Source organism: Anolis sagrei, chromosome 3 (assembly GCF_037176765.1).
Source record: "Anolis sagrei isolate rAnoSag1 chromosome 3, rAnoSag1.mat, whole genome shotgun sequence".
Taxonomy (NCBI): Eukaryota; Metazoa; Chordata; class Lepidosauria; order Squamata; family Dactyloidae; genus Anolis; species Anolis sagrei.
In genome coordinates this window covers 213,592,835-213,617,521 of record NC_090023.1, presented here as the reverse complement: position 1 = coordinate 213,617,521, position 24,687 = coordinate 213,592,835, and the positions used below count along the sequence as shown (strand labels likewise).

General features: G+C 40.5%; 1 protein-coding gene across 4 annotated transcripts in view; it reads right to left on the bottom strand.

Moving 5' to 3' along the window:
- The window catches only part of SH3PXD2A (SH3 and PX domains 2A), a 320,633-nt gene that overhangs the window by 157,753 nt on the left and 138,193 nt on the right, over window positions 1-24,687 (bottom strand). Inside the window, exon 1 of one of the 4 annotated variants that reach the window (XM_060768329.2) lies at window positions 16,803-16,853. The exons of the other annotated variants lie outside the window; for them this stretch is intronic. Within the exon in view, the coding sequence (XP_060624312.1) occupies window positions 16,803-16,804 (2 nt within the window). The 5' untranslated portion in view covers window positions 16,805-16,853. Of the gene's footprint in view, window positions 1-16,802; window positions 16,854-24,687 lie in introns of those variants that run through there. 4 annotated transcript variants of the gene reach the window in all.

The following is a 24,687-nucleotide window of genomic DNA, read 5'->3' as shown; positions in this document are numbered from 1 at the left end:
ACTAATGGAGAAAAGGCAAACAATGTGATTCTGAATTGCTATCATGATCACAAATTAATGTCAGCAAAAAGATCATCACCACTAAAACATTACTTCAGCCAGCAATGACTAGCAATCTGCAAAGGCAGCCAGCAAAAGGCAATCTCCAATCAGACTGATGCAGCCTGCTGGAACTCTTCAAGCCCTTGGAAGAAATGCTGCCCAACAGCTGGTTTCTATCTTCCCTGCTTTGGCCCACGTCATGTCTCTGAAAGAATCTTTTGCAGCCCCAGTAAGAGATATACCAGTAATGTATCAGCAAGAATAACGGGCTGAAAGCAAAACTGCAGAGCAATCAGGCAGCTCCAAAGAGCTGCTTGTAAATCAGCTCAAACGTGGCATATTTCCATAATAAACAGTACACTATCGCGCTTGCTCTGTTCCCACTTCATCTGTGGAGAGGCCAGCACTGCGGTGAATGTGCCACAACAAAACAGACCTGAAGCTGACACTCCCCCTGCGGGAGAGGTTGTCTTCCTGCAGCCTAGCACTCTTTAATCACTTTTGGGATCTTAAGATACCTAAAGATGGATCTGTCCATGATTTATTTATGGCAGATATGTCGTATGGCCATGATGGGTGGGGATTCTGGGTGTTGTTATCTAAAAAAGTAAGAATTCAAAGTTGTAGATAAGGAGGTCAGGAAAAGGAAGGATAAATCCTGATTTTTGTGCTTCTCCACAACAGCTTTTTTTCCCCATTTATCTCCCTGCAGTGTTTACATCTGGTCTCTTGGAACTTCAAGGGCAGACAGTGAGCAAGCTGCAATCTGAGGAAAGCAGAAAACCTTGAAAAACTATGCCATCAGTGTCCTCCCCATGCTCATCCATGCTGGTTTAAATGTCACTTCCACTGCATTGTATGATTCTGGCAGTATCCCATACCTGTAAGTCTCCCACTACATCTTGCTTGGCCCTTACATCGACTGTTGCAGAGAAATCTGAAATATGTATGCAGAGACTCTTTATCCTCCTCATAGGTATTTCAGCTTTCACATTGAACAATTCCAGCTACAGAATATATGATTACATTTTTCAAGGAAAGTTAGATTGCCTCATATTTGTTGTTCTAGAGTTGCATGCAAAGTCTTTTCCATCCACATAGTTCTTTCTTCCCACATTAATCTTATGATTCCCTATAAGTTTTTATTTTTAAATAATGCCTGTAATGTTAAGCACACAAATAGGTAGAACCTGATGAGTACAATCCTATGAACACTTACTTGTGTATAAAAACCAAGTAGCATGAATGAACCATGCTCCATGCACATGCAGACTCATAGCGATATGCTTGTGGTGGTAAAGAACCTTAATATTAAGGTGTGATCCAGAAGGCCAATGAAACCTCTTGTCGGCTAGTATCTTTTCTGGACCTGGTTGCAAGAGTGGGATTCTCAAGCTATATTTGTAGTAATACCCTATTAGACTGCAGAGCTACATTTAATCTAGGGCACCTATGTGAAATAATTATTTTAATATATAAAATTCTGGATTGAGAATTAATTCTGTTTGACACCACTTTAACTGACGTGGCTCAATGCTACAATATCATGGGAATTGTGGTTTGGCAACACACTATTTGGCAAAAAGCTAAAACCCTTGAAAAACTACAAATCCAATGATTCCATAATATTGGGCCATGACAGTCGAAGTGGTCTCAAACAGCACTGATTCTGCAGAGAAGATACATTTTAAGACCAGGGTAAACTGGGTTCAGATGGCTGCATACAGGGCTGTCAATTGGTAATTTTGAATCAGTTGTGCTGTTTGAGCCCACCAACATCACAGTGATAAGGTAAAGGTAAAAGGAAATCACTTTGGGCCCTTCCACACATCCCCATATATCCCAGAATACCAAGGCAAAAAATCCCACATTATCTGCTTTGAACTGGGTTATCTGAGTCCACACTCAGACAATGTGGGATTTCCTGCCTTGATATTCTGGGATATAGGGCTGTGTGGAAAGGCTCTCAGTTTTCCATAGTGCCCTCAGTTTCTTGAAGAAAATGAAAGATCAGTTTTTAAAAAAGCAACACCATATTTTAGAAGCTTGCTTTGTTTCAACCCTAAAGCTTGTAAAGAGAGCGATACCATGCTATTCTTCCATTCACTTTGTGTTGTGCCACATGAATACCCTCACTGTTTACACCTCGTTAAGCCCTTTTTAGTTAGATTGATTAATATTTTATGTACACTTTCTGGGAGGTCAGTCTAGGCAGCCTCTTTGCATTTGAAGCAACTGGCAGGTGAAGACAGAGGAAGGCTGGAAGATCTACAAAATAGTATGTCCAGATAGAGCTATATTCAAGTCCAGTCAGAGCTATATTCAAGTCCAGTTGGAGTTAAATTTTGAGACCATCTTAGAGACAGTTAAACACCATACAAGAAAGAGACAAGAAGAAGAAATAAAGATCCAAGAGCCTCAGTTTGGCTAGAACTGCGTCTATCTCTCTGCTCACAAAGACTTTGTAGTGAGACTCAGGAGGAGAGAAAATCTAAATTTTTTGTCAGTTAATAAATTCTTGTTTGAGTCAGCTATATAGTCTCCGATCTGTTCTCTGCACAGCCAGTTCACCTTCCAAGTAGTTAAGATAGTGTGGGAGCAGATTACTTTGTATAAAAGGCTTTTTGCATTACTTAATTCTTGTTCATTGTTAATTTCTGAAGCAAACTGATGAACTGTCATGTTTCTTAAAATACAGAGAACAAAGCAGATGCTAATTAAAAATGGCAAAAACTTTTATTGAAACCAATTTCTTACAAAAGCACCCTGACCTTGATTATTAAAAAAATGAGTTATGATACATCAAGTCCTCCTACTGGGGAAAATTAAATGAAACAAATGGATTTGCTGAGCTTCAGATAAAAAGAAGCTAATTTATGGAGAAGAGGCAAGAATGAGGCAAACAGAACGTTGGAGACAGAAACTAAGAAGCAGCAGACTCAGCCAGATTGAATTCTGGATATCTTCCCTTACGATTAGTGCAGGGGTATTATAAATAATGTCATGGCTGGTTCATAGATCTGATATGTTAGTTTCTTTGCTAAGGAATGGGTTTTTTTCCATAGAGGGAAGAGCCGAGTCTCTCTCTGCCCCAGTCTAAAGCAGCCTGACATGGTACAGTCCAGCGCATAAAGCTATACTAAGATACTTGATTTCATAGTATAAAATAGTTAATTGTGCAACAACCTGTGGAGCAACAGTCTCTTATCTTTTCCTCTACAGCCTAACAATGGATACAACCCGCAACAAGTTATCAAAATCCCTGGTTTCAATCAATAGACAAGGGAGGAAGTTAGGTGTCTAACATAATTTGCTACATCTATATTTTCTGTCCTGAATCAAGTGGAATCGGTCTAGATATTGTAAAATGGGAAACGGCACAAAACTGGAAATCAAGGCATTCTAAGAACTAGATGTCTAAAAGGAATAAATATGAAGTTTGAGGCCTTTTTGTTTAGAAAATAAGGCAAGTAAGGGAAGTACCATAAGAGCGTATAAAATATACACGGAATACAGAAAGTGCTAAATTTGGACAGTGAAGGACAGATGAAAGGGAGAACCTCTACATCAAGCACAATCAAACTATGGAATTCACTAACACAAGATCTAATAATGGTTTTAAGAGTTTATTATGGTATGTAAGGCAATAAATTTATTATAGTCATTTGGTCAGCCACTGTGTGAATGGAAAGCTGGTCTCACATTGCTCCTTGGAGATAAAACGTCTTGTTTTACAGTAGCTCTGGTCCTTCCAGGAGGGTCAGACCCAGATGGTGGTGCTGGGGGACTCTCATTTGACTCCCTAGCTCAGTGGTTCTCAACCTGTGGGTCCCCAGATGATTTGGTCTTCAACTTCCAGAAATCCTAACTGCTGGTAAACTGGCTAGGGCTTCTGGGAGTTGTAGGCCAAAACACTTGGAGACCCACAGGTTGGGAACCATTGCCCTAGCTGCTTCTTGGCAGGGGGTTGGACTGGATGGTCCATGAGGTCTCTTCCAACTCTTTGATTTTATGATTCTATGGTGTTCTGTGGGGTCCCTCAGGGTTCCATTCTGTCCCGTCCCCCCCCCCCCCATGCTATTAACATTTACATGAAACAGCTAGGAGAGATCATGTGGAGTTTTGGAGTTCAGTATCAAATGTATGCAGATGACACCCAACTCTATTACTCCTTTCCACCAAAAACCAAGGATGCTGTCCTGCCCCTAAACCAGTGCCTGTCATCAGTGATGGACTGGATGAGGGCTAACAAGTTGAGAATAAATCCAGACAAAACAGAGATGCTCCTGGCCAGTCAGAAGGCAGATTAAGGTGTGGGATTACAGCTTGTGCTAGATGGGGTCACACTGCCCCTGAAGACACAGGTTCGCAGTCTAGGGGTGCTCCTGGACTCATAACTAACCCTGGAACCCCAGATTTCAGCAGTAGCCAGGAGCACCTTCGCACTATTAAAACTTGTGCACTAGCTGTGGCCATACCTTGAGACACCAGATTTGGCCATGGTCGTACATACCTTAGTTACATCCCATTTGGACGATTGCAATGCTCTCTATGTGGGGCTGTCTTTGAAGACAGTTTGGAAGTTGCAATTGGTCCAAAGATCGGCAGTCAGGTTACTACCTGGAGTGCCATACATTATAACCTGATTTGTTAGCTAAATGTGTCTTGAATGTTATATTTGTATATTTAAATTTTAATCTTGTTAGTTTTGATTACTTTATAATTATAATTTGATGTTATTTATTTATGGTTTATGATCTGATCTGTTTGTTTTATCTTGTTGGCATTGAATGTTTGCTACTTTTCCTATTGTACACCACCCTGAGTCCCCTTGGGGAGATATTGTGGGATAAAAATAAAGTATTATTATTATTATTATTATTATTATTATTATTCACTTGGAAGGGTGCAGCAGCCAGGCATCAAATTGGCTGTTTGCATATCCACCCCAAGGAAAACCTCTTCACCAATGGTATGAGTGCTCACAAATCAATGAAAAACTTTCTGTACTGAACTTCATCCAATTCTATGGATTTAGGAAATCTCAAGGTACAGAGTGATGGGAACACTGTTAAAATACATTAGGGCAATATATGTCCTTCCCTTGGAGCTACCTATCTTATTATTTATTTATTTATTTATTTATTTATTTGATGCACTTATTAACCGCCATTCTCAGCCCATTAGGGCGACTCAATAGTTTTGTTGACTTAATTCATGCAAATAATTAGTCTCAGCCCACAAAACTATACACCTGGCTCTTGCCATGCTTTGTAAATTATCCTGTCCCTTAGTGCCAAGGGTCACACACTTTTAGCAACTTGGATCCCCACAATACTTTGTCTAAAAAGGATGGAAATGAGCCTCTTCTCACTTATTAACACTGAAGAGATTTACTGCAGCTCTATGTAGTCATCACTGTTTTCCCCTTTGGCAAGGGATTGGTAGTCATAGAAAGGCCGAATCTTATTTGACAAGCTCAGATTCAAATTCAAATCCAACACATTTCAAGGAGTATGTGCCCTATTCATGGGCTGAAAAGAAATCCATTTGGGTATATTGTATGCTCTAATACTGAATATATTTGAAGACCAAGCCAAAATTTCTATCTAGTCACTAGAGCTTAAAGAAATACTACTATAAGATTCCTTATTTTCCTTTCAGTCTGTTTAACTGAGTTCTAAGCACATCTGGGAACACTTTCCTCAAAAGACAGTTCTTTGATACCTTTTTAAAAGCAAACACATTCAAAAGAGTTGAACATAAATATTGGATAAATGAGAAAAGGTGAAGCTATAACACCTAATAAGATAGCAGGGGGAAGCATATTTAGAAGCACATGCTTGAGAAAGATGTTATAAAGGAAGAAGGGAATTTGCCAGATGTTTGGTATCTCATCCTGGTATATCAAGTCATGTGTGAGGGGCTCACAGTGATCCTCAACTTACATAAAAGTCAGTTTTCGGTTAACAAAAATATAAATATTATTTGGAACACCATTTTCAGGCTTTGCTTGAAACGCTATAATGATCTGAGAATATATTCAAAGATTCCGCTGGAACACTATTCACTCTAATGTATCATAGATCTAGAAACCCAGGGTCCAATCAGTTTTTTATTGACATTCCTCACGACTCCCCACTTCTATAATTTTATATCCTGTTTTGCATGTTTTGCATCTCAGATTTCCCCTTGCATTTCCCTATTGAACTGTACTTTGCTCAAAAAGATTTGTACCCAGATTTTTTGTCAATTCTATTAAAATGTTCATTAAGCCAAGTGCTATGCTATTGGGAACATATTTTGTCACATAGAGGAAAAATCTGTGAGATGCTCAGCAACCTCTGAGTGAGCTGTCATTTAAGGCCAGAGGAGGTGTCAGACACTGAGTGTTAGCTAATGGGAAGCAGCAACTTAGCAGTCTTATCTCATCACAAGATCTCTAAGTACCAGAAGTCCCCAAGTCTGTATAAATAAAAAATGTAATGTTAGTTTGTGGACTTAACATAACTCAAAAACCACTGGATGAATTGACAACAAATTTGGACACAATACACCTCTCAGGCCAACAAGTGACCATCACTCATAAAAACGCAGCAGAAGAGACTTCAAAAGCCCAAAAAGCAAAAAGACGCTACAGCTCATGCGCAAAAACGACTCCCCAACAAAACACGCAATAGCTTATCCACACTCTCTTCTGGACTACAGCTCCCAGCATCCTAGACCAGGCCCTTTAGAAGAGGAGGATGATCCAAATGCACTGCTTCCAAAATGCAAGCTTTCTTCTTGGATTTCTTTGAGAGCATCCCAATCCCTGCATGTTTCCAATTTCCTATTCCTGGACTGCAACTCCCAGCAATCCTTCCAATAGATAAGATAGATAGATAGGGAGATAGGTAGATAGATTGATCAGGAGGACTGCTGGGAGTTGCAGTCCAAGAATAGGCAGAGAAGGAAGGAAGGGGAGAAAGAGGAAGGGAAAGAAAAGCGGAGGGGGGGGGGAGGAAGAGAAGGAAGGAGAGAATGAAAGAAAAGAAGGGGAGGAAGGAAGGAAAGAGAAGGAAGGAGAGAAAGAAAGAAGGAGAGAAAGAAGGAGAAAAGGTTGGTTACAGCAATGTGTGGCAGGTACAACTAGTTATGAATAAGATTCTGCAGGCTTATTCTTAAACTGAATTTGTATGTAAGTCAGAATAGGTACATTTTTAAAGATAACTCCAGCCAAAAATTTGTATTTTGTAAGCTTTGCATAGCAAAGAAAGGGTTTACACTCCTGTGGTGTTTGTTTTACTGTCTATGCCCCTGTTCAGAAGATTTCACCTCATTTTCTGTCTCTGTGATAATTGGATTTTGAAAAATGTGGCTTGTTGTAGAAACAAGGATTGGTGATAAAGCTTCGGTTGATACGCCTTTTCCCCATGATAACTGGCAGCTAGATGTTCTGCATTTTAAAACTGAGCTATTTTGTATCATGTTATCTGTGTTGGTAGTGGTTTTTGTTATAATTTTATGTGTTATTGTTTTATGCTTATTATTTATTTATTTATTTATTTTTTGCATTTATTGACCGCCACTCTCAGCCCGAGGGCGACTCGTGGCGGTGAACAACAACATATAAGACAGAGTACAAAAAATGGCGACGATACATACACAACTAATACTACATAACATATAGTTATGCTAAAAATCCGCTTCGTCCAATCCTGGGGTCATAGCCAAATTCGTAGTCATAGTCCATTCCAGAGTCGTTCCAATGGTACACTCAGTTGAAGGCCTGCTCGAAGAGCCATGTTTTCAGGCTCCTACGGAAGGCCATCAAAGAGGGCGCCTGTCTAATTTCAGTAGGGAGGGTGTTCCACAACCGGGGGGCCACCACCGAGAAGGCTCGCTCTCTCGTCCCCGCCAGACGTGCCTGTGAGGCAGGCGGGACCGAGAGAAGGGCCTCCCCGGATGATCTCAAGGCCCTCGTGGGCTCGTAGGCCGAGATGCGGTTTGCAAGGTATTTTGGGCCGGAACCGTTTAGGGCTTTGTAGGATAACACCAGCACCTTAAATTGGGCCCGGTAGCAAATCGGCAACCAGTGGAGCTGGGACAGCAGGGGCGTTGTATGCTCTCTGCGCCCTGCTCCTGTTAACAACATGGCTGCCGCGCGTTGAACTAGCTGAAGCTTCCGGGCCGTCTTCAAGGGCAGCCCCACGTAGAGAGCGTTGCAGTAGTCGAGGCGGGATGTGACCAAAGCATGTACCACCGTGGCCAAGTCAGACTTCCCAAGATACGGGCGCAGCTGGCGCACGAGCCTAAGTACCATTTTATGTACCATTTTATGTTACGTGCTGCACCCTGGGGAAATGGTGGTGAGATATAAATTATTATTGTTGTTGTTATTATTATTATTACTTTTTCAGGAGTAAGTTTCCCTTCCTAGGGGTAGATTTCTCATACTTCCTATTGTCTCACCCCTGTTTGCAACTATGATGTATGTAAGTCGGGGACTCCCTGTATTTTGGCAATCCAAAGAGGACAATTTTCTGTCTTTTAACAAAGAGGAGGCTCTGGGGTTGATAACAACAGCTTAGCCTCTGTCCAAATTCCCTGTTATTGCCATGGATGCCAGATCATCGGAAGGTCAACTATTCTGGGATTGAACATCCATCTGGCTGTCTCTTTATTAGTAGGCAAGTCAGGAATGTTCCAAACCCCATTTCTGAATTTGGGGCCAAAGATGAATTCAGACATTGGGGTTGTCTGTGGCTAGAAAGGTAGTTTTTAGAAGTGATTTTTATATTTAAAAAAGTTCTAAACTTTAAAAAAAGTATCTTGATATTATTAACTTTTTGAAATGTTTTAAATGTTTTAAAAATACCACACTAGTTGTTCATTTTTACTGTTGAGTGTTCTTCCATGACAGGGGATTGGACTGGATGCCCTTTCCAGTTTTGGTTTATCTAAAGTAGTGCCCAGCTGTGGTCATCTCCATGAATTAATAGCATCTATGTTTGGTTTTTTGTCTGTAAACTGTAATTTGATGTTTAAAATGTGCACAAAGTGCCAAACAATAAGAGGAACAAGAGTCAACAAAGCTGTACTATTACATTAATTTTAAATCTAATGCTCAGATTAAGCAAAGTACTAAGTAGAAAATTGTGCAATATACAACCTGACCTCATGGTGGGGATACAGACTAACAGGAATGCAATATTACAAACCAACTAGGCTTTTGAGAGTTCCCGGTACACAATTTTAAGGCTGATCCACAGTTATCTCAGTCCACAGAAACTGCACTTATTAGTCTTACTGGGATGGCTGCCTCCAAATCATATCAAGTGATGCTTGCAAGATCACCCCCACAAAAGCCAACACAGACTGAATTCAATGCACAGCTTTTTATCTATCTGGCCATAGTTTGAGGCAGGTAAAAGAAAGCTCAGGCTAGTGAAAGCCAGAGCTGGAAGTAATGCATTACAAGTAATGTCACAATTCTTCCAAGGGGCAATTATGTGCTTTAACATTTAAGGTGATGCATAATGGTGAATGTATATGTGTGTACAGCATTCTTTTGTAATTCAGTGTATATCGTGTTGTTAGACACTGTAATTCAAGTCTTCTAGGAGACAATTTCATTTATTGCATGAAATCATCCACACCCTGGTTTCTATAGTATACACCCATGACAGATAAAGCTGTGTATACTCACTATTAACTGTATAGTATAAATACACTCCGAGACACTGTGTCTTCCCTAAAGGAAAAGGAACCGAGGTAGAAGTAAGCAAGAAATATGAGCTTATATGAGCTACTGAAGCAAATCTTTGTTTCACCATCTCATCTATGTTCAGATTTCTTCCCTTTGTTTGTTTTCGTGTCAGGAGCGGCTTGAGAAACTGTAAGTCACTTCTGGTGTGAGAAAACTGACTGTCTGCAAGGACGTTGCCCAGAGGACATCTGGATGTTTTGATGTTTTACCATCCTTGTGGGAGGCTTATGTCCCCGCATGGGGAGCTGGAGCTGACAGAGGGAGCTCACCTGCACTCTACCTGGATTCGAACCTCTGACCTGTCGGTCCTTAAATAAGTTCACTCTTTCTCCACTGCCAACTTGCCATGTCATGTCATGTTCTTCTGCCTGCCTGCCTGCCTGCCTTCCTCCCTCCCTCCCTGATGGTAAGAGCTGTTCATCAGCAGAATAGACAACCTCAGAAAGTGGTGGGCACTCCTTTACTAGAGACTTTTAACAAAGGATAGATTATCATTTCGGAGATATGCTTTCTCAGTGGATTCCTGCACTAGCAGTGGGTTGGACACAATGAATAATAGGATTTATGCTAACTCTGTGTCTCCTTTCCCAAAATCTACTTTCCCTACAACCTTTCCCTACAAAAGGTTTCTCCTAGCTTCCATACCTGACTGTAATGTGTGATTGTAATAACGGTATATTCTTTACCAATTTATTCTTCCCCTACTGCCACAATTTCAGTGGTAGGTATTGATTGTTGCTGAGTGCCTTCAAGTCATGTCTGACTTATGGCAACCTTAAGCCAAATCTATTATGTGGTTCTCTTAGAAGGATTTGTCCAAAGGGGTTACCTTTGCCTTCCTCGGGGGCTCGTAAAAAAAATATGTTGAGGGATTTTGTACTTTTTGACCAAAATTGGGTGTCCAACTAGGACTTTTTTTAGAGTATTTTCTAGGTTTTTGTGGCTTTACATGGTCTCTCAATGAATTTTAGTAGATCAAGAAGGTCAAGGAAGCCAGAGTGACCAACTCAGTTTCTTGATCTGCCAAAGTTTTCTTGTAGAACAGATCCACAGGTTGACAGGAGCATCCAAGGAAAGCGGAAGTCTAAAATATTTACCACAAGATGTAACCTGCAAAACCTCATTAAAATATCTTCTTAGGACAAACCAAGGTCCCAGGAAGATATTTCTGTGAATTTTTTTAAACTTTGGCTTTTTCCCCCAACAAGATATTCCAGATAAGTGAGTTCAGCTTTAACATTTAAGAGTTGACAATATTATTATCAATATAATTTATGTTATTATAACTGTTATAAAGCAGATTAGCAGTTTTCCTTCCCAGTATCATATGTCCTGGGCCGATTCAGTTTGTGGAATATCTGGAGCACAAAACATTTGACAGTTAGGTACAAGTCAGACAAAGAGAGACTTTGTGAAATAATGCTCTAGAACAGAGCTTAACTTATCTGATGTGGGAGATCGGCAGACTCAATCATGCCAGGATTCAGCTTCATATTTGTGCCCACTGACTACAACTGTATAGTTTTCCCACTTAACGGTAAAGGTTTTCCCTTGACATTTAATCCTGTTGTGTCCGACTCTGGGGGTTGGTGCTCATCTCCATTTCTAAGCCAAAGAGCCAGCACTGTCCGTAAACACCTCCAAGGTCATGTAGCCAGCATGACTGCATGGAGTGCTGTTACCTCCCTGCCAGAGCGGTACCTACTCACATTTCTATATTTTCAAACTGCTTGGTTGACAGAAGCAGAGGCTAACAGCGGGAGCTGACACCGCTCCCCAGATTCGAACCGCCGACTTTTCAGTTAGCAAATTCAGCAGCTCAGCGTTTTAACCCACTGCACCTCTGGGGAAACTTGCTAAAAACTATCTGCCAGCAGCTTGGAGACTTAAACTGAACCTTGGATCACCATGCCCTAGAAAATATCCTAATGACCAAACTGGATTGGTCTTTGTATGTTGGTCTTTAATGGACTGCTTATAGCTACCCCTTGTGGAATGTATTAGCACTCAGGCAGACTTGCAACCCAGTCTGAACTTGCCTCTTCCTCACATGTTTTTGAAGGCATTTGCCCAAAGCATCACCAACCTAGATGTCTGAGTAACTTGGGCATGGAGAAGAGGCATGTGCTCACAGGCCTGGAAGGAGAAGCAAAGCTTTGAGAACTGCTTCAATGAACCAGTGGCACTTGAGCCCTGGGCAAAGCAGAGCCAAGCATGGGGAAACAATATAGCTTTCGCTCTGTAGAGATAAGATCTGCACAGCAGCAATCAGTCTGATGGCCCTCAATGGAAAAATAATACTTTCCCTGTAGGAACAATCCAAATTAGAAAGGAATAAGCAAACTGCAGGTTTTTGTCTCCTTTTTCCTTTTGGTAGGCTAAGAGGTATCTATAGGGAGATCCTGCTGAGGCTTGTGAAGAAGGATTTGAGACTCGGAAAGAGTGCCTGGAAATCTCAGATTCAGATTTGGTCAAGTGTGTATTGTGCTTCATCAGTCTCATTACTAAGAGCCCCCGGTGGCACAATGGGTTAAACCCTTGTGCTGGCAGGACTGAAGACTGACAGGTTGGAGGCTCTAATCCGGAGAGAGTAAAGATGAGCTCCCTCTGTCAGCTTCACCTCCCCATACGGGGACATGAGAGAAGCCTCCTACAAGGATGGTAAAATATCAAAACATCCAGGTGTCCCCCAGGCAACGTCCTTGTAGACAGCCAATTCTCTCACACCAGAAGCAACTTGCAGTTTCTCAAGTTGCTCCTGACACAAAAAAAAGTCTCATTGCTGAAAAATGTGACAACTTTGTCACTTACAGGATGGTCTTAAGTAGTCTCTGCCCTGTTTTCTTGTATGTTTCATTCCATTAAGATCTAAGCTAACTGGGCTATTCTTTTGCAACAGAATATTCAAGGTCACCATAAGCTTACAATTAATATAGATTTTGCTTGATAATTACAGGTTTCTTTTGATTTTTTAAAAAATATCTAGCTTTTTGGGAGCATACATAAAAGCTTTAAAATATGCATTGTCCCAAGACCAACCTGATACCCTCCAACTGTATTGGCTTATAAACCATCATCCCCTAAAATGAGAGCTACAGTTTTAACACATCCAGAGGCAGCAGCTTGTACAAGAATAACATATAATTTTGTGAAGTTAAAGAAACCTTAAAAGAAATCTTTAATAATATTTCTGGCAGGATATCCATTTCCTGAGCTAGAGTTCCCTCCTTTCTCATTGTTTCCCTTTACTAGAAGGAAGAGTTAGCCTTGGCTCATAAAGAGATTAATCCACACAATACTATCAGGTGGAAGAGCCAATGAAATGGGATTTTCCTGCCCAACTAGAGATGGGTTGGGAATAAAAATAAAGTTTAAGTAAATAATGCAATGCTTATGTTAAGAAGCAGGGGTTAACATTAACTGTTCATGCTTTGTCCACATATAGTGTTCCACATACCAGTTGCGGGAGAATGACAGGTTTTAAATTAAATAAATACACAAACATCTGCATATCCCTGGCACTGACTGGATGAATCACTACCCTAGTGTTCTCCAACTCAGTACCCCTCATATGTTTGAAGCTACTACAATCCTATCTTCCCTGAAGATTGCCCATCCTGATTGAAGGCAAAGTGAGTCATTATCCTATTCAGTTTGAATGCACCAGGTGGGAGAAGAGTGACTGTTTGTTTGGACAAGGCTCAGACATTACCTGCATAATCCTCCCAATAAATGTTTTGCAACCCATTCCACATGAGACTAAATCTTCTGTGTGACTCATGTGGAGAATGAAAATCTTGTTTGCTCTAAATCACAAGCATTCTTGTTATTACGAGACCCATAATCACATGGCTGTTCAGTTGAACATTTTGTTCCCTATGGCATAAAGAAGGATAGTCGTATCTACTCATCTCCCTGCTTAAAAACTACTTATAATCCACTAGAATACTAGGATTGGCTGTTCTGGGATATCTTTAGAACAGATATATGCCCAAGGCTTGTTACGTCCTAAGCAGAAAAAAATCCCATAGTTTTTCTATTAATGGGGTTCATGTGATTCTGGGGTTTTTATTATCATGAATCCATGTGATTTAATCCCTAATAGGCTTCCAGTCACATGTAGTCTTTTATCCATCTAGAAAAGTATGTCCCAGTATCCAGGAACATGTGCTTTGTTCTTGCTTTCATAACTGCAGCGGCCTGAAACCAATTGTGCTTTTCTACTAATAGAAGCAGTAGCTGTTTTATGAGTGGAATAGAGGATTCACTCATGCAGTGCTTACATGCCCTCAACAGGATTTTCTCATTGCTCTGAAGAAGTAGGAATTTGCTCTTCCTCTTTCTGTTTTTGGGAACTGTTTCTGCCAGTGGATGTAAACCAAGATTCTATGATGAGAAATCCTTGTTTTTTTTAAAGCAGAGTTTTCTCCTCCTGTGCAGACACAAACACACCCTGCAACAGAATTGGATTACTAACTCTGTAGAACTGACATACAATGATTATGCCTTCTTCTGGGGACTTTGCCATCTGCCATTAGGACAGTGTTTAGTCCTCATGCCATTTTATGTTTGTTTTCTTATGTGCCTAGATTTATGGGCACATCCATCCTCTGCTTAAAAGCCTCCAAAGAAGGAGCTTCCACCTTTTTTGGAGGATTTTAAAGGCTGGATGGCCATCTGTAAGGGGTGCTTTGAACACAACTTTCCTGGCCCACGAGGTCTCTTCCAACTCCATTATTCTATGATTTTATGGTTCCATCATCTCCAAATCTTGAAGACATTCTTGAGCTTCATCTAGAGTAAAACAGCTCTGCTAAAAGCAATTGCCTAGAGCCAGGCATGTAGCTGGGGGGGGGGGGGGGGGGTGGCTCGGAGGGCTTCAGCCCTCCCCCCCCCCCCCCGAAATTTTCATGGTGGTTCGCGAAAAGGCCTTAATGGTGCATTATTTAAACTGTTATGTTTATTCAGATCATGATCTGATCACCATACTCAATATATCCCATATGCATGGGGGTATTGGGGTAATGATACAAAAGGTTTGCTAGGCTAGACCCTCTTTCACTCAGACTCAGCCCCCCCCCCCCGAAACTCAGCCCCCCCCCCCGAAACTCAGCCCCCCCCCCTGAAAAAAATTCACCCCCCCCTCCCGAAACGAAATCCTGGCTACGGGCCTGCCTAGAGCTGTGCTGCTTCTAAATATGCTTGAAAAGAGAAAGAGGTAAATAAGAATCAATTGGCAAGTTGTTCATATATCAAATTTTAAAAAATGAAGTCATTAGAAACAGGCACTCCAGTTTGTTCATACATATAAATGTAGGCATACATATTCCTGCAGTGGGTGAGTTTGGGAATCCTGTTATTCCTCAAAAGGCTGAGTTTATAATGTTTAAAGCTGTATTTCTCAGCCTGGGAGTTGGGACCCCTGGGGTAGGTCACGAAGGGATTTCAGAGGGGTCACCAAAGACCATCAGAAAACATATATTTCTGATGGTGTTAGGAACTCCTTTGGCAGAGAAGGATGAAAATCTTTGCCTGCCCTTTTCTTCCTTTTTGGAAACAGACAGCAAATCCTCCCACCAAAAGCCCTCCTTTTGCTCTGATTGGTTGCCCCCCCCCCCAACCCCACCAGTATTCAATGTTGGCCGTGTAAGTAGTGTGTCATGTTTGGTGCAGATCCATTGTGGGCTGGGTTCAGAATGCTCTTTGATTGTAGGTGAACTATAAATCCCAGCAACTACAACCTCCAGATGTAAAGGTCTGTTTTACCCAAACTCCAATAGTGTTCACATTTGGGCATATTGTGTATTCATGACAAGTTTGGTCCAGATCCATCAATGTTTGTAATCTATGGATGTAGGTGAACTACAACTCCAAAACCCTTCTAGTATTTTATGTTGGTCATGGGAGTTCAGTGTGCCAAGTTTGGTTCAATTCTATCATTGATGGAGTTCTCTTTGATTTAGGTGAACTATAAATTCCAGCAAATACAATTCCCAAATGACAAAATCAATCCCCAACCCCACCAGTATTCAAATTTGGCCATATCACATATTTGTGTCAAATTTGGTTCAGTGAATGAAAATATATCTTGCATATCAGATATTTATATTATTATGCATAACAGTAGCAAAATTACAATTATGAAGTAGCAACAAAAATAATTTTGTGGTTGGGGGTCACCACAACATAAGGGGTCGCAGCATTAGGAAGGTTGAGAAATGCTGGTTTAAAGGGTATGGAACCCTTGTGAATGCAAACTTTAATTAGCTATTTTCCTCATTTGAATACTTCCTTGCGACATGCTATTTGCCGCAGGCTACCTGGAGAAATGCTAATTACCTGGAAGAAATGATTTGCCTTAGGTGAATAATTAACTACAAGACTTGAGGAGGGGGTGTCAGATTTTCAACAGCTCATAAGTGACTCAGCTGGCAAACCTAATGGTAAACGAATGAACTGTGCAAATCTATGCATTCTGGAACCTGAGGCCACAAAATGACTTAGTAATGGTTTTCTGGGCTACCATCCCCAGGATCCTTCAGCCAGGGTAAGCATAATAGTTTTGGATTCTGGTAGTATAGTCCCTAAAAGTGACATCTCCAAGTTATAACCTATGGGGGCATTTAGGATATCATTGGACTCAATGGGGCTTGTTTCTGCATAGCAATGTGCTTGATTGTGCTGTTTCATTGCCAGAATTAATTATAAGTTCTTCACTGTTTGCATCCTGAAATATACCCATGTAAGGCAGGAAACGGAACACCAGAGATCATTTCATCTCTTTTTCTAAAGCTGAAAAAGTGATTGAAAGCAGTTAGAGAGAAACATTTGCTGCAGAATTCGGCTGCAAGTACAATGAGAAAGTTTAAAAGAACGAAACTAAGCATTTCTACATCTGCTTCAACGTGCTGACTGCAGACAACCCCCTCAATTCCCACAAAGTGCTGGTGTCAACCCAACACACAAAAGTTACCATAAGGCAGAAGGTGAGCCCAACAGATTTACTTACATGAGGGTTAATGCATGGAAGTGTTCCTTCGTTAAAGGAGCAGCGGGGAAGCGCTGTGCTGTTTAGCTTATGCAAAATACACAAAGCAGCTATTTGTGTTTGTCTAAAGTCATGGGAGGTGGGCCGTGCATCCCAGCTCACAGAGAACAAAGCCAACATGCATGCATCATCTCTTACTCACACCCACTGGTGCTTCTTAGCATGGGGGAAAGATTTGCATAAGACCTCATTGGAAGCCTATGATAACGGATGAACAGAAGGGAAGAGCACTGGGGCTTGAGTAAGTAATAAGTAATTCCAAGATGGGGACCACACAGCCAGTGAATATAAACTAGCAAGACTCACCAAGTTCTGTTCTTGTCTTTGGCAAGTTCTGCATTCAGAACTGGGGCAGGTCTATTTCTCTCATGTTGCCATTGCTTGCCTGCCTGTGCTCTCTCAATGGCAGGCTATAAGGACAACATTTATGATTCCCCATTGCACCGAGGCTGTTAGAAAGAAGATGGCTCTTTAAAAAGCTGCATGTTATTTTTGTTATGTTCATTACAGCTGCAGAGCCACATCAGTCTCCTTTTCCCCTCCCAGCATTATTATATTTTAAACAATCTCTGGGAATATTTTTCTGGTTCCAGAAAGGGAAAGAATTGGCACAATTAATCTTATTCCCGTGGGTTCAACATGATTTTATAAAGGAAACTGCCTCTGGTTCTGAAGGCTAAACTCCCATAAGCACCAAGTACAACTTGCCAAATTCAAGTGATTCATGCATATACCAGAGCTTGGAAACATTTTTTTAACTACATCTCTCAGAATCCACTAACTGGAGATTTGGAAATTTTTGTTCAAAACAAGTTTTCTATATTCTGTTTCTTGTACACATAAAGACTCTTTTTAAACAGAATTTATTTATTTATTTATTTATTTATTTGCAGTATTTGTGTACCGCCCTTCTCCACCCCGGAGGGGACTCTGGGTGGTTCCCAGTGTTGGCAAGAATTGTTGCCTGTCCAGAAATACCTTGGAAGTTTTTTCTCCCCACCTTCTTAAGGTATAGGTAAAGATTTCCCTTGACATTAAGTCCAGTCGTGTCCGACTCTTGGGGGTAGTGCTCATCTTCATTTCTAAGCCTAAGAGCCAGCATTGTCCATAGACACTTCCAAGGTCATGCAGCCAGCATGACTGCATGGAGCACTGTTACCTTCCCGCAGAAGCGGTACTTATTGATCTACTCACGTTTGCATGTTTGTGAACTTTCGAACTAGGTTAGCAGAAGCTGGGCCTAACAGCAGGAGCTCATCTCACTCCCCATATTCAAACCGCCAACCTTTTGGTCAGCAAGTTCAGCTCAGCGGTTTAACCTGCTGCACCACCAGCCCCCCCCCCCCTCTCAAACATGCACACACCCCTTCTTAGCTGGTGGCAATTATTTTTGATGTACGTATGATGTACAGTAATCCCATTCCAGGATTTTCTTAACTGAGTCATGCATTCATGACAATCTAGGCAACTAAAAAATTAGGACTTAACAGTCAGTGTGTGGAGGAGTTCCATATCCTATGCTAAACCACAGCACAAGGGCTCAGTCTGGTCCCGGTTGAATATGTTTTGCTGATATGGAGCCCAAATGCTCTTGCCATCCTTACTATGCCCACCACTTCTAATATTTAGCTACACCATTCCAACATAGCTTTTTCAGTTACCACAATGCTATCTAAAGCAAGTCATTCCACCCCTCTGTACCCAGAGGTGGTCCTGTTTATACTATGGGAATAGAAATAAGAACACAAGTCCTGTGGGTTTTTAATACAATATAGCAAAGCAATCTAGTCTTCCCCTGTATAGCATCCTAGTGGCCACTTCTCAAGTATCTTCCAGATGTAAAGGTTGGAATTCCTGCTTCCATGGGTTTTGTGCACTAGAGTTAAAAATGTTGTTTAAATGTTTATGTTCCATCTTTTTTCACATTTGGTACCTGGAATATGACCTGGAGTTTGTGGTTTTAATTGATGTTTTAATGTTTATGTTTTAACTGGGTTGGTTTTAATACAATTGTTTATTTTACCAATATGTATATGTATATGTGATGTTTAATTGTTGCCTTTGTGAGACCACCCTGAGTCCCCTTTGGGGTGAGAAGAGCAGGGTACAAGTGTGGTAAATAAATAATAATAAATACCATGGCCATAGTAGTGAGAGACAGATTTTTCCCCACATACACAATTTGGTTAGCTCTACAACTATGACAAGATAATTGTTTTGTCTGAAGCAAATAGTAATAAGGACTAACCCGGTCAGACAATAGTGACTCCTCTGGACACCGATGTCGTGCTTCAAAATTAGCAATAACTCTTACAACAACATGGTATCTCCCAGATTGGGTGACATTGTCAGAGGTCTACAATGCTGAGCCCATCCCTGAAAAAGTAGTAGGGTAGAAGAAATTGTCTCTGTCCCAGTTTAGTCTGCTGATGCCTAAAACAAGACGACCAAACCAGAAAGCATCAAATTCAGGCTTGATGCTATTGGGTGGGGAAAAGCCCAGTTTTGAAAGTCAAAGTGTTTTTGCCTCCATATATTATTAGTGTACATATTGCATTGTTGTTATTATTGGCTGAAAGTTACAAAAGCACCAGTTTTTTTACCGACCAGATGCAACCTTCTTTTAGGTCATGTTAAAATGGGGCGCACACTGTTATTTTCCTGGCTCGCTTAGAAACAAAGCACATTTTGCTTTCTGACAAGTTAAGATCTAACCTTTTCAAAGGTTCTGCCAAACCAAACATTAATGCTTTAGATTAAAATGTCACAATTTCCCTTGAACCTCTCAACCCGAGTGTTCAGGGCTTGGCTAAATATGCTGCCTCAGTCCCAACTACCATCATTAAGCTTATACCCTGGCTGAAAACTTGAAAAGCACCAGACATCCCACATGAAAAATTAAGCACCGGATGGTACAAAAGGTATTCGTTTTCATGCACCAAGTAAAGACCCAATTTCTCAATCCTCTCTTTCCCTGCTGCCATTCAGTGATGGGCAAGAAGCCAAGTCTGTGCTGCTAAGCTTGTTTTTCTATTTAAAGTGTTCATTTTTTATTAATAACCCTTTAATGTCTACACGCTAGCACTGTAGGAGTTGTATTTCCATGTTATGTCATTGGAAGCTATTATGTATTAATTCCTGTGCCCACAAATCCATATGGAGATCATTAAACACATATAGCACAGTATTTTAAAAAAACTTTGCCCCACAAAGACCCTCGCAAAAATAATAATTTCAAGCTCCCATCCAAGGTCATGGGAAAGTGGGAAAGGAAAGGAGGGGAATCTTGACTTCACATTCCTTGAAAGCCAGGGGCAAGTTTAATATAGGGATTCCATATTTGTCTTAAACTAACTTAGAAATCAAAAAAATTAAAAAAGTTAAAAATATACACAAATCAAATATTATACTTTGAGCAATATCTAGTGAGGAGCATGTTTGCTGTTTCCACTCCCTGCTCGAAACCACCACGGTATGTGTTCTGTGCTCAGGCTGTCTGTTGCTAGGAACCTAGAATGCTAGAACCCTTTTCTGTTCGACCTCTATGGTCTTTCCTTGAAGTATACAAGAACTGTAAAATGAGAGGCAGCATGCTGTAGTGGTTTAGAGTCACTGTGTATGACTCTAAAGACCAGGGTTCAAATCCCCAATTGGTCCTGGAAACCCACCAAGGGGACGTAAGGCAAGTTACATTCTCAGAGGGAGGCAAAGGGAAACCCCCTCTGAATACATCTTAACATGACAACTTTATGAGAGGTTCATTGTAGAGTAACCATAAGTCAGAAACAACTTGAAAACACAGCGCAACAACATCTCCTTGCTTTCCATAGCCTGTGTGCCATTCCCTCCAAGACCGTGGCTAATCAAGAAATAAATGAGTGGTTTTGTTCATGATATTGGTGGGCAACTTAAGGAAAGAAAGGAGAATGACAGTAGACTATAGCTGAGTACATAAATAGTTGCTAGAACAGTGGTCTTCAACCTGTGAGTCTCCAGTTGTTTTGGTCTTTGACTCCTTGAAATCCTAATGCCTGGTAAACTGTCTGGAATTTCTGGGAGTTGTAGGCCAAAACACCTGGAGACCCACAGGTTGAGAACCACTGTGCTAGAGGAATCAAGTAGTTAGGGCTTGGACACCACCTTTCATTAAATGACAAATTTCATGATTTTGTAGGGTGGAACCAGGAAACATTAAGTAGTATGAAACAGATGTGATGGCACAGAGCAGATACACTGTTTGATTGATAAAGGTCATGCTGTCAAAAGGAGAAGCTTACAAAACACCAGTGGTACAATAATCCATAAAATAAAGAAACCCCAAAATGTTTTAGCAATTCCTCTCACTCATAATATGGAACATGTTTCAAATGCATCTTAAATATCTCATGAGCACCACCAAAGAACATACATAGTCAGAGGTTAGAGCAGGTATGGGCAAACTTCAGCCCTCCAGGCGTTTTGGACTTCAACTCCCACAATTCCTAACAACACACTAGCTGTTAGGAATTGTGGAAATTGAAATCCAAAACACCTGGAGGGCCAAAGTTTGCCCATGCCTGTGTTAGAGTGTATTTGCTATCCATTCCCACAGATTCCTCCCCAAATACTTCCTCCCCGCAATACACACATGCACAGTAATGAAAATGGAATAACTATTCAAGCAATGAGAAAAACACATTGGGAGACCTGGAGATTTATCCCAAAAATGAAGCTAGAAAACCATTTCCTTCCTCCCCTTCATCCTGAAAAGCAAAAGCTCAAACTAGCAAAGGAGTCTGTTCGCCATACTCTGCCAATACCATAAAGTCGTCTTCACCAAACTGTTTTTTTTTTAAAAAAAAAAATCTCTAATGGGATAGGGCAAGAACTGTATCCCCAGAGCCTCAAGATTAATTCCCCATTTCTTTTAAGACATTATTTTTTAACCACATGCTAACTTCTTATTGAATTCAGAGACCACAGAGTGGTTGGATTTCTTGAAGTTACAATGCTTTTTCTTGAGCAGGATTCTTAAGGTTAAACCAAATGTTGTTCTGCCTCAAGAGGGGCTGAGAAAAACAGCCTCTTTACATGTGAGACCCAACATGTATCTTCATTCCATGATCTATATGTTTCTTTGCCTCTACTACTCTTCTGAGAAGACACAAGTTACAATGATATTTGCATCACCACTGAACAACAGAGGCTTAATCTGTGTGATGTAATTCATGAGAAAACAATGAAAGCTTTTCTCTTTATGTTTCTAGGCAGTAAGAAGGAAGTGCACCAGAGAGGAGCTGTGATATTCCCACCATGCAGTGTCAGCAGGAAAAAAAGAGGCCTCACTCAGAAAGACACGTCTCTGCATGCAAGTGTCTGCATCTCCAACTGCACATTCATTTCCCAAAATGTGCAAAATGAATCTTATTTCAAGCAGATGCATGATTCCCTTCATTATCTACCCTTCAATCAATCTCCACAAGTGTCTCAAGAATGGTAAAGAGACAAGGAGAAATCATATAGTGCTTCATGTTTTATGTATACTCAATTTGGAAATTTTAATCTGGATTAGTGTTTTAGAGGTACATAATTAGAGGAACATGGCTCTGATGTGGCAGATTCTTCTTGAACCAAGAAACAAATACTTTGAGCAATTTCCTTCTTACTGCAAGAAAGTCTTCAAAAAATATGCATTTTTGAAGACTATTCGCGTTTTGAGACACAATTTATGGAAAATTCACACATGTTTGTAATGTGCAGAAACAGTGCTTCCTGCACAAAACAACCAGATGCAAATTTTATGTGGATTACTCCCTGAACTGAGAAAATTCTCATCAGGATTTTCTGACATTCAAGAAACACGTGGCCGTTTGTTTGTTTATCATTTTTCAAATATTTTGGAATATTCTCCCCATCTCTAATAGAGTATGATGGCAAGAATGTTATCTTTGTGAGAAATTCACAGACATTTAATTGGTTTTTAACTATGGCTCACAAGCATTTCACTCATATTGTGTGTGTAAATATTGTAAAAGTAAAGGTCTTCTCCTGACATTACGTCCAGTCATGTCTGACTCTGAGGGTTGGTGCTCATCTCCATTTCTAAGCCAGAGAGGCAGCGTTGTCCATAGACATCTCCAAGGTCATGTGACTAGCATGACTGCATGGAGCAGCGTTACCTTTCCACCAGAGCAATACCTATTGATCTACTCACATTTGCATGTTTTTGAACTGCTAGATTTGCAGAAGCTGGGGCTAACTGCGGGAGCTCACACTGCTCCTCAGATTCGAACCTGCGACCTTTCGGTCAGCAAGTTCAGCAGCTCAGCAGTTTAACCCAATGTGCATGTATATATACATGTGCTTTAAAAAGAGCCATACAAAGGAGGAGTGAGGAAAATCAGAAAAGAGGGAGTGACAATATGCCAAGATTACAGATGTATAACAGATATATATGTGCTTGTAGAATTGCTATGGCTTCCTCATCTTTCAGCCTATATTTAAGTTGTATACATATTGGGATTTGTTGTTTTGTGGGGTACCAGCACTTTTTGGCAGAGAAAGCAAAAGACTTTGTAAAACTGCAACTCCCAGTATTCTATAGCTTTGGGTTATGGCAGTTAAAGTGGTGTCAAACTACATTTAATTATACTGTGCAGATGCATAGAATTGTGAATTGATGCAGGTGACCATGTTTTTGATCCAATTCACAAAGAAGGAGGAAAGTTGGGAGAGAAGGAAAAAGGAGGAAAGATAAATACAGGTGGGATTTTATTTCCTTTTAAATAAGGCCTATTAAATTAATTGGCACTGAATTCTGAACTTCTGTAGAGTGGAATTTAACTTGCTATGTGATGAAATGTCCAATTTTCATCTAAAATATAATCTACACAGCTGTGTTTGTCCTTCAATAGGCTTGTCTTTTAAGAATCTTAAAATTTCTAGTACTCTCCCCTAGTCCACTTCTAAACATTAAATTCCCCTCCATAGTTCAATTGCTTTTGATTCTTACTTTAAGGCTATAATTTCTTTTGTTAAGTAATAAGTAGGTCAGATTGCCAGCAAGTAGTTCCAGTGGTTTCTTGATGATTTTTCAGTCTTTAATTAAAATCAAATGCAATTGGACATATATAATATCCTGAGGTTTGCCGCAATACATTGAAGTCAGATTGTGCTGAAACCTCTTGAATGTGGGATACGTATGTTGTTTTCCTTTTGTAGTTCGGCCAGAATGTTTCAATGAAACTATATTACTATTATTCTGTTTATTTATACACTGATTTGTCTTTCCACAGGAGACTCAATGAGAATTTTCAAAGTGGTAATGGCTTTCTCAACCTGGGGATTGGGACCCCTGAGGGGGTCACGAGGGGATGTCAGAGGGATCACCAAAGACCATATTTCTGATGGACTTAAAAACCAAGTTTGGTCCAGATCCATCATTGTTTGAGTCCACAGTGTTGTCTGGATGTAGGTGAACTACAACTCCAAAACTCAAGGTCAATGCCCGCCAAACCTTTACAGTATTTTCTGTTGATCATGGGAGTTCTGTGTGCCAAGTTTGGTTCAATTCCATCGTTGGTAGAGTTCAGAATGCTCTTTGATTGTAGGTTAACTATAAATCCCAGCAACTACAACTCCCAAATAACAAAATCACCCACCCCCAACCCCACCAGTATTCAAATTTGGGCGTATTGGGTATTTGTGCCAAATTTGGTCCAGTGAATGAAAATATATCCTGCATATCCAATATTACATTACGATTCATAACAGTTGCAAAATTACAGTTATGAAGTAGCAACTAAAATAATTTTGTGGTTGGGGGTCACCACAACATGAGGAACTGTATTAAAGGGCTGCAGCATTA